The sequence below is a fragment of the Labeo rohita genome, chromosome 15 (assembly GCF_022985175.1).
Source record: "Labeo rohita strain BAU-BD-2019 chromosome 15, IGBB_LRoh.1.0, whole genome shotgun sequence".
Classification (NCBI taxonomy): Eukaryota; Metazoa; Chordata; class Actinopteri; order Cypriniformes; family Cyprinidae; genus Labeo; species Labeo rohita.
In genome coordinates, this window is record NC_066883.1 from 28,312,368 (window position 1) to 28,323,415 (window position 11,048).

General features: G+C 34.1%; 1 protein-coding gene across 9 annotated transcripts in view; it reads left to right on the forward strand.

The window, feature by feature from the left end:
* Positions 1–8,662, forward strand: part of arfip2a (ADP-ribosylation factor interacting protein 2a) — a 13,106-nt gene extending 4,444 nt beyond the window's left edge. For 4 of the 9 annotated variants that reach the window (XM_051129841.1, XM_051129843.1, XM_051129842.1 and 1 more), the window contains 8 exons: positions 1,381–1,489; positions 1,598–1,660; positions 3,061–3,141; positions 3,471–3,586; positions 4,615–4,836; positions 5,480–5,637; positions 8,180–8,354; positions 8,439–8,662. In XM_051129841.1, coding sequence (XP_050985798.1) covers positions 1,381–1,489; positions 1,598–1,660; positions 3,061–3,141; positions 3,471–3,586; positions 4,615–4,836; positions 5,480–5,637; positions 8,180–8,354; positions 8,439–8,594 — 1,080 coding nt within the window. In that variant the 3' untranslated portion in view covers positions 8,595–8,662. Of the gene's footprint in view, positions 1–1,380; positions 1,490–1,597; positions 1,661–2,019; positions 3,142–3,470; positions 3,587–4,614; positions 4,837–5,479; positions 5,638–8,179; positions 8,355–8,438 lie in introns of those variants that run through there. The other 5 variants (XM_051129845.1, XM_051129846.1, XM_051129847.1 and 2 more) reach the window with 3 other exon arrangements.
* Positions 8,663–11,048: the final 2,386 nt, after the last annotated feature.

Here is an 11,048-nt window from a genome sequence, read left to right on the forward strand (position 1 = left end):
TCCCTTTGATTTAGTGTGGTTGACGGTTTGCATAGTTGCACACATAGTAGGCATGGACTTATCATGGGGTTTGGGCAAATGTTGGTGTGAGATTTTTTACAAACAGGAGCTGGTTATCGGACAGACAAGTCAAGCAGAGATATGAAAAGCAGTCATGCAAATATAGTAGATTAATTTGCATGTGTTTTAGAGCGACTGTTCTTAATAGGGTTTCCCTTGAACCAAGAATGTCTAGTTAATAGAGGTAGCTTGTTGAATTCCCACATTTTTAAAGGTTTTGGGTAGAAAGGAAGGCTTTAATATTAATGTAATTCTGTATTTTAAAATAGATATACAGTTTTAGTCTAGTACATAAACACTATATGTAAAGTTTTTTTTAAAGGATAATTTAGAATGTTGTTTTCTTATTTCTTTCTGTCATCATCCCAGTCTTCTTATAGTTAACTAAAAATAAATAAAACATTTTTTGGGTAATTGAAAAAGATTAAATAAAATCTAAATATGAGATGGAAAAAACTTAAAATGCATTGCATAGGCAAATATCTAAAAGTAAGTTTAAGCTGAAATACTGAAATTATTTTAATAAAAAAACTAAAATAAACTAAAGCTAATAGAAAATTAAGAAAATAAGGGGGAAAAAACCACAGTAGCACATAAACAATGATAAAGCAAAATTAAAATGAAATATAAAAAATTAAAGTAAAATCCAAAGTACACTACCAGTCAAAAGTTTTTGAACAGTTGGATTTTTTTTTTTAAAGAAGTCTCTTCTGCTCACCAAACCTGCATTTATTTAATCCAAAGTACAGCAAAAATAGTAACAAATTTTTTTTATTTAAAACCGTTGAGTACATTTTTTTTTTTTTTTCAGAATTCTTTGATGAATAGTAAAATCCAAAGATTAGCGTTTATCTGAAATAAAAATCTTTTGTAACATTATACACTATACCATTCAAAAGCTTGGAATCAAAGAAACCTGAAAAAATTATATTCTGCCGTTTTCAACATAATAATAATAATAAATGTTTTTTGAACAGCAAATCAGCATATTAGAATGATTTCCGAAGGATCATATGACTGGTGTAATGATGCTGAAAATTCAGCTTTGAAATCACAGGAATAAATTACATTTTAAAATATATTCAAATAGAAAACAGTCATGTTAAATAGTAAAAATAATTAAAAATTTTACCGTTTCTGCTGTACTTTGGATCAAATAAATGCAGGCTTGGTAAAATATGAAATAACACTGCTCCATCCTCACTTTTGATACCCACTTGTGTTTTTCCCCACCTGGTGTGCAGTTTGTGGTAAATGTGTTTTTGTCTTTTTGTTATAGATAACATAACATTCTATAATATTAAATCCCATCATATTCAGGACTTGCAGCAGGTGATGGTGTCAGGACCAAACCTGAATGAAACCAGTATTGTGTCTGGAGGCTATGGAGGGGCAGCAGAGGGCATCATACCCACCAGTTCCATCAAAGGTAAAGAGCACTTGAATAGCTCCAAATGGTATCAGATTCTCATCTAATTTGATCCAGTCATGTGCCTGACAAGGTTCAGCTTACATCTCCACTGACGTATATGTTTAGGACCAGCTGTACGTTTCAACCCGGAGTATTTTGACAGAAGATGTGGCAACGCACCCAAACCAGGTGTCTGTGTATATGCATGATAACTTTATGGAAGATCTTATTTTAGAATCTTTGTCCCTACAGCTTCCTCTCCCTCTCTCCCCTGGTGTAAAATGTGTTTGTCAGCATTTTAACAGCAAACGTTTGGCTTTTTTCTACAGGGTGCTGAGGACAGTCGCATGGTGGATGCATGTTTGCTTGTGCAACATAAACCTCTTGTTTGTTTGTTTGTTTTAAATGTGCTGTGAACATGTTTGTTTACCAAAATGTGTTTGTTGTGAGCTGATATATTTGTATAATAATTCTTTTAATGGTGTTTCTTTATGCTTAATAACATGATTGGCTTTAACACATTAACACGGCACTAATACACATGGCAGAATACCAAACCTAACTGACAGTGGCAGTCAATGAGGATTTTTTTTTTTAATTTTATTATTAAATTTCATTTATTATGTTTCACAGTTGAATATCCATTCTGATTAGTCAACTTAATAATCAGAGGAGCCTTTATTTATGTTGTTATTGTCTGTTTGTGAAGCAAGTAAAACAAATAAATAGAAAATTGCCAAGACAATGTAGTTCTAATTTTATATTAATGAATAAATACATTTATTTATATATATATATATATATATATATTGTGGCCAGTAAGATTTTTTTTTTTTAATAATTTTTTAGAATTTTAGAATTTTATTTTAAACAAATGCAGTTGTTTTGAATTTTTTATTTAAAGATTTGTCACTGTGTACTTATTATTTTTCCACAAAAAATAATAAGTACAACTGTTTTTACCATTGACAATTTTTTTTTTAAGCATCAGTCAGGAATAAATTACATTTTAAAATATATTAAAATAGAAAAGGGTTATTTTGAATTGTTTTTTTGTGTTTTTGATCAAATAAGTGCAGCCTCTGTGAGCAATAAGAAACGTCTTACCAAACTTTTGAATATTAGTTTCTATATACTGTATTCATTTTAATTCTTACAGTTTTTTTTTTAAGCAGATTTGTATTGACAGTCACTGTACAAAGTCAGTCCTTTTAGCAGCAACCTTATCTTTCATCTTCTACTTCTATAATTTTCATCTCTTTTGGTCACCTTGTTCTTAACAAACCTCTGAACTTTCACTTTTAAGCTTTTCACTGTTCATTTATGATAAAACATCATAATTGTTCATGCATACATCATAATCGTCATTGTTTTGATACATGTTGATTATTCAATCTATGAAATCATGCATTTGATTATGTTTTCTGTAATCGCCACGTCAAAATAATCATTGTGCCACCCAGTTCATGTGCATTACTCATCCGCATTACTACAGAACACTCGATGTTGCAATTTCCCTAAAGGCCTTTTACATAAACTAAACCTCCATCCCATTCCTCCACCCGTCCACTGTTATTCATTCATTTCAGACATCCGCTCCAAATCCAGGGGCATCCCTCCCAGCCATTCAGCCGCCAGTCGGATAGCAAACCAGCCAGGACATTACCCAGGTATCTCAGGGCCTCCTCACCCCCTCCTGTCACTGCCAGACACATTTTCAGCCCATAATTATCAGTCATTACTCATTTACTGTCATCACACCTTTTATTCTTGTCCCTGTTCATTTTTTAGTCTCACAGAATTTTGAACTCTCTAGTTTGAAAATGGTCCATTACATAAGATGTCTATAAAGTCAAGCTGTGATCTTTATAGACACAACTGGGTTGTGATATTCAAAACAGTGTTGCTTATATCCAGAATGTCCATTCTCAAATTATATTGTGCATTTTGTTATGGTTCTCTTATTTATAATATAAGTACTTACATTTTTTACTCTCAGCTCCCAGCATGCACCACAGCAACAGCAACCCATCCATGATGTCAGAGGAGGCCGCAAGAGGAGTAGCTGTAGAGAAATTTGACAGCGTGAAAAAGTGGAGCATTAACACGTACAAGGTACAGTAATTTCAAGCTTCTGAAAGAAGTCTTATGTTCACTGAATTTCTTTTTTCAAAAATACCTTATGAACAATAATATTGTGGAATATAACAATTTTAAAGTGCTTTTTACTAGATATTAAAATGTACAGTTGAGGTCAAAAGTTTACATACACCTTGAATCATACAAATGATGATCAGGATCATACAAAATGCATGCTATTGTTTATTTAGTACTGACCTGAATAAGATATTTCACATAAAAGATGTTGACATATAGTCAACAAGAGAAAATAATAGTTTAGTATAAATAAAAGGATTTTTCTGAAGAACAGCAGGCAGTTTAACTGTTCAGGACAAACAAGGGACTCATGAACAACTGTCACTAAACAAAAAAAACAGCTGTGAATCATGCAGGTAACAACACAGTATTACAAATCAAGTGTATGTAAACTTTTGAACAGAGTCATTTTTATAAATTCATGGAGTTGTTTATCTGAAAGATCTTATTCAGGTCAGTACTAAATAAAAAAATAACATTTTGTATGATCCCCCTTATTTTGGTTAAAATAATTAACATTTTGCAGATTCTGTTAGGGGTATGGAAACTTTTGACCTCAGCTGCATATATTTTGCTATGTAAAATTAGAATTTTCAGCAGTCATTGCTCCAGTCTTCAGTGTCACATGATCCTTCAGAAATCATTCTAATATGCTGATTTGATGCTCCAGAAACTTTTAGTAGCATCATTAATTTTGAAAACAATTGTGCAGCTTCATATTTTCAAGAAAATTGTGATACATTTTACAGGATCTTTTGATGACTAGAAACTATATAAAAATAGAAATATAAAACTTTTGACAGTATAAATGTCTTTTCTGTCACCTTTGATCAAGTGAACATATCCTTGCTTTATAAAAGCATTAATTTATCTTTTTTACTGACCACAAATATTTTCTGATTATTTATGTAGTGATATTTAGGGTTTGTACAAATAAACAATGAAGGGATTCATATGTATCTCTTTCTCAATCCTTTCTTTACCAGTGCACAAAACAGATGTTTTCGGAGCGTTTTGGTCGTGGCACAAAGACGGTGGACATGGAGCTTGAGGCTCAGATTGATGTGCTAAGAGAGACTAAGATGAAGTACGAGCGTATTCTGAGACTAGCACGTGAGCTCACCAACCATTTCTACAACATGGTGCAGACTCAGCAGGCCCTTGGAGACACCTTTGCTGATCTGAGCCAGAAATCACCAGAATTGCAGGTACTAATAAGTCTGTGTCCCTGCTCTGGCCTATGCTGTTGGGCCATTAATATTTGGTTACACATCATCACTGAATCTTAACATAGTGTCCCATTTTTTTTAAAATCATTTTTACAGTGGAAAGAGTTACAAACACTTTTTTGCCTAAAAAAAAAAAAAAAAAAAAAAAAGTTTGTTTAGGTGAAAAAAACATACTGTCATATATATTTGTATTATTTATGTTTATATCTAGCATAGATTGTGTTTTCATTACATTGCATGTTATACATTCTTCTCAAAGTTTCTGAAAATTTCCACTAGTTTGGGGTGCCCAAACACAGTGTTGGAGGGCTGGTACCCTGCAGAGTTTAGCTCTAACTTGCGTCAACAAACCTGCTGGGAAGTTTCTAGAATACCTAGTAAGAGCTTGATTAGCTGGTTTAGGTGTGTCTAATTGGGGTTTGAGCTAAACTCTGTAGGACACCGGCCTTTCAGGACCCAGTTTGGGCACCCCTGCACTAGATACAGTATTAGTAGTTTTGGTGCAGAGGTTTATTTAGTGACAAATTTAATATAACCTGAATATGCCTTTACTCTTTTTGATGGTTAAATAGTTTTATAAATAACGTTAGCCTTAACTTAAATTTCTTTTAAACTTTTCCAGGATGAGTTTGGCTATAATGCAGAAACGCAAAGACTGCTATGCAAGAATGGAGAGACGCTCCTGGGTGCCATCAATTTCTTTGTGTCCAGCATTAATACACTAGTTAACAAAACCATGGAGGACACACTCATGACCATCAAGATGTATGAGAACGCAAGGTATCAGATGTTTGATAATAATAAGTTATAGGTTACAAATGTGTAAATATCTGCTTAAATTCAAATTAGGACTGCCAAAAAATCTGAAAATTAATTACTTGATATACAGATTTATTAATCAAATTAACATACAGAGCCCTCCACAAATATTGGCACCCTTGATAAATATGAGCAAAGTCAGCTGTGGAAATAAATTTGCATTGTTTATCCTTTTGATGTTTCGTTTAAAAAAAATCACAAAATTCTAATCTTTAATTGAAGTAAAACAATGGAAAGTGGGGGGAAAATATCATTATGAAATGAATGTTTTTCTCTAGTTCACGTTGGCCACAATTATTGGCACCCCTGGAAATTCCTATGGGTAAAATATCTCTTTAAGTAAGTATAGTTCCCGGTCATATTTACATTTTTCGCACACCAGGGTGACTAGGAGTATGAAGTTGTCTAGCCATGACTTCCTGTCACACAGGATTATAAAAAAGAGGAACACAAAGGCCAAATTCCCTTAATCGTCCATCACAAGAAGTAAAACCAAAGAATATAGTTCTGATCTGTGGAACAAGGTTGTTGAGCTTCACAAAATAGAAAGTGGCTTTAAGAAAAGAGCTAAAGCATTGAAAATCCCTATTTCCACCATCAGGGCAATAATTAAGAAATTCCAATCAACAAATAATGTTGCAAATCTGCCTGGAAGAGGACATGTGTCTATATCATCATAATGCACGGTGAGGAGGAACGTTTGAGTGGCCAAAGACTCTCCAAGGATCACAGCTGGAGAACTGCAGAGATTAATTGAGTCTTAGAGCCAGAAAGTTAAAAAATAAATAAATAAAGTCAAATAGCCTCTACATCACCACATGTTGTTTAGGAGGGTTGCTCATCCAAAAACTCCAGCATACTCAGTTGTTAAAGAGCCATTTGGCAGCAAACACTCAGGATGGGTTTGGTGCAAACAGGGATAAAAAGTACCCCATGCCCAAAGTTTAATATACTGCTGAATCTTTAATGTTGTGGACCTGTTTTTCTACAAGAGATCATGGACATCTTGTTTAGATACAAGGCATCATGGTTTCTATAAAAAAATCTAAACCTGACGGCCTATGTTAGAAATCTAATAATGGGTCGTGGTTGGATCTTCCATCAGGACAATGATTCAAAACACAAAAATGTGTCACTGAGAACAAAATGAAGCTTCTGCCATGGCGATCCCAGTTCCCTGACCTGAACCCTATAGAAAATAAGTGGGGTGAACTGAAAAGGGGAAGCACCAACATGGAGCTGGAAATCTAAAGGATTTCCTAGGAGTTATTCTGCATGAAATAATGGTCTCTGATCTCTTGCTAGGTGTTTTCCAAACTCATCAGGCATTATGGGAGAGACTCTGTGCTGTTATCTTAGAAAAAGGACTTCGCAATAATTGGGTGTCAATAATTGTGGCCTTGTCAACTAGAGAAAAACATTTATTTCATAATGAGATTTCCCCCCACTTTCCATTGTTTTACTTCAAAGGTTAGAATTCTGTGAATTTTCTTTGAATGAAAGATCAAAAGAATAAACAATGCAGATTTATTTCCACAGCTATTGCTCATATTTAGGTCCAAGTCTTTTTACATTTATTGCAGAAGACATGTACCTGGTATGTCACTGAATTACGAAACAGGACTTTAGAAGTCTATGCTTTGCTTTTCAACATCATTTAACAAAAGCATATCACTAGGATTCGTTTTGCAATTGAGTTTGTCAATCTGTCTGAAGTCGTCATGCATACACAAGACATTCAGGCTGTTGGGTCATGTTCTTTTTTTTTCCCCACAACTTGCATCATAAGAATCACATTTTAACCTGTCAAGGTTAAAGCAGTTTAATTGATCAGGGTGGCTCAAATGTGTGTTTATTTTTGTATAAAAAAAAAATTAAAGGGATAGTTCACCCAAAAATTAAAATATTTACTCACTCTCATGTCGTTCTGAACCTTTATGTCTTCCTTTATTTTGTGGAACATAAAGGAATGTATTTTGAAGGGATAGCTCCCCCAAAAATGAAAATTCTGTTAATAATTATTCACCCTCATGTCGTTTAAATTCTTCATTCGTCTTCAGAGAACAAATTAAGATATTTTTGATGAAATCCAAGAGCTTTCTGACCCTGCATAGACAGCAATGCAACTACCATGTTGAAGGCCCAGAAAGGTAGTAAGGACATTGTTAAAATAGTCCATGTGACATTAGTAGTTCAACCTTAATTTTATGAGCCTACATAAATACTTTCCGTGTGCAAAGAAAACAAAAATAATGACTTTATTCAACAATTTCTTCTCTTTGTGCATGGTAAGTAAACGGTAACCAAAACTGTGAGCTTGTAACAACATGCTGGTTAAATGACTGAATTTTCAGTTTCAATTTGACAGCTTTAATTATGATATCAAGGCATTCACAGCTTGTATGTCTGGGTGGTTTCCTAGAATTTCTTTTTTATCCTAGGCTAAGTTATACATGTTTATTGAACCAGTTTATACTAATGAGTACTAATGTTATTGTTTCAGACTGGAGTTCGATGCCTACAGGACCGACCTGGAGGAGTTGAGCGTGGGTCCGCGGGACGCTGCGGCTATGGTGCGCATTGAGATAGCTCAACAGCAGTATCAAATCCATAAAGACAAGTATGAGCGACTGCACAGTGACGTCAGCATCAAACTCAAGTTCTTGGAGGAGAATAAGGTATCATGTTGAAATCCTTGTTGTTCACCAAAGATATTACTCAGTTTTGTCAGTTCCTTCAGATTTGTTTATGTTGATTTTCAGGTAAAGGTGATGCACAAACAGCTCCTGCTGTTTCATAATGCTGTCTCTGCGTATTTCGCTGGAAACCAGCAGCAGCTGGAACAGACTCTCAGACAGTTCAACGTGAAATTGAAGCCACCAGGTTCTGACAAGCCGTCGTGGCTTGAGGAACAGTGATCGCTTTGTCAATGTAAAGAGACACTCAAACATGGAAACCCAAAAGCGGATTGGACTGAGATGTAAAAGTGATTCGTATGAATGATTAAGACTAAAAGAAGTAGTTGTTTTTAAGTTGCCAAACCTTGGAAAGTTGCCCGGTCTTCAAATGAATATTAATTTTTATCCAAATGGCTTATGGAAACTAACTGTGGTTATGTTTTACAGCTGCCTTAACTTACTCGTATACATTCAAAGTAATATGTCGCAAAATTCCAATCGATCACATCTCTCACTTTCTGTAAAAACATCATTTTCGGAGGCATTCATAGTCGTATTTACCAAACTGTTCCATATTCTGTGATCACCTCGCAGCCCAGTTTATGTACTTCATTTTATCATAGAGTAGAGCTGAAAGGAATGAATGTTGTGTTTGTGCGTTTGTTTGTAACGTAAGCTTGTTTGAAGGAGAACTGGGCCGTGATATAAGACTGAAAAATTGCTCATGGTATGTGTCATAAGAAGGTTAATAATATATTTATATTTATGTAAATTGTGCAGTCCCATCTATGAAATTAAAACGCATTTGAAAGCGATAGAATCTGAGTTTGTATTGTGATATTCATCTTGTCTTGTGTGTCTCTCTTTTTTTAGTTTCTGAGCAGTGTCTCCAACCTTTTCTTAGCTGTCAGCAGATGCTACTGTTAGAGCTGAGAAATATTGAATGGGTTTTCCTTGATTGGATTGTTATTCTCTTGGCTCTATACTTAAATAAGAAGGGCTTGGTTTTACTGTGGTAGTCAAACTGCATCATCATTATTAAGGGATAGAAGAGCTTTGTTTTAACAGGAATGTGTTACATCTGCAATTGTATTTTCTTTGTATTACACAATTTTTGAAATTGATTCAGTCTGGCATTTAATCTCCTTAAAATACTGTCTAAGCTAACAGCCAAGTTCTTCTGCAAAGACTGTTGACAGTGGACATTTCTAATAGTTATATATTGACTGGATTTTGTGTGTGTGTGTACTTGTTTTTGCTACATTGTGGGGACCCTCTGAAAGATAGACAAGGGGATAGACAATATCGTTTGGTCAGTATAAAAACTATAGAAGTCTATGGAAAGTCCCCACAATTCACAAAAAACAAATGTATGTGTGTGTAAAATTGTTTTTGCTACATTGTGGGGACCAAATGTCCCCACAAGGATAGTAAAACCTGAAATTTTTGACATTGTGGGGACCGGCCTGCGGTGACACCAGCATGTAAAATGCGGTAGTCCGCATCTCTCTGGCCTCCTGCGCCCATTAACTTTTAACAGAGTGACAGACCCCATGAATGGAAGAAAGTCATGTGAGAGGAGGCAATGCCTCCATCGTGATATGATGGGATATGACCTGTTGTGTTCGTGCGCGTTGGCGAATCATTCTGAATGAACAATAATATAATGGCGTTAATGAGACGACTAATTTAAAAAGGTAAGTAAACAACTCACACACTTAGATACTTTATTACATCAAAATAAGACTTGAAATGGACTGAAGACATGACCTTTGGGAGTTTTCAGTGAGTAATCAGCTTGGTGTAATTTAAAGTAAATCTGTGGATGATTAGTATTTATCAAGCTTTGATGAATTATGATCCTAAAAATTAAAAAATAGTTAGACGTTAACCATTAAAAAGAATAGCTGAACATAAGTTCACAAATAAAACATATTGTTTATATTGTTACTGCCTTTAGTTATTATTTTGGAATAAATGTAAAATGCTTAAAAGCACCAATTGGCTTTAATGTAAATGTGAAAATCTAAAATAGATTTTTTTCTTTCTTCCTTTTTCTGATAGTGCAAGTAATGTTTATTTGACCAAGAAAATGTGACTGGAACATGAATTTACATTTGATTTATTGAGGGAAAAAACTCATTTCAGAACACCACCGCATACCACTGAATATAATATATTTATATACATACAGCCCAGTCTAGTCCTATATATATAACCAGCGTTGGGGAGTAACTAGTTAAATGTAACGGAATTGCGTAATTTAATTACAAAATAAATGTAATTGTAATTAGTTACAGTTACTGAGAAAAAAATGTGTAATTAAGTTACTTCTGAAAAATGTTAATGATTACAAAGGGGGTTACATTTTTTTTCACACACACATACACATACACATTTAACAGACTTCTTTCACAAGTTGCATTGACTGCTCTAAAATGAGACAACAATGTTTCAGGAGTTTAGGACACAGAATAGGACACATGCTTATTTGCTAGCTGTTTTATTTCCTATTTGGGTTTATGCATATACAGTACTTTTTTAAAAAAAAAGATTAATAGTTTTTAAAGGCATTGTTAGATGTCAGTGTTTCCTGTTTAATTTCAAAACCAGTATCAAAGCTATTAAACTATTTCTTGTTATGATTTCAAATCTGTATTTGACCTCAGAATGATCTCAAAGTAAATAAAAGGT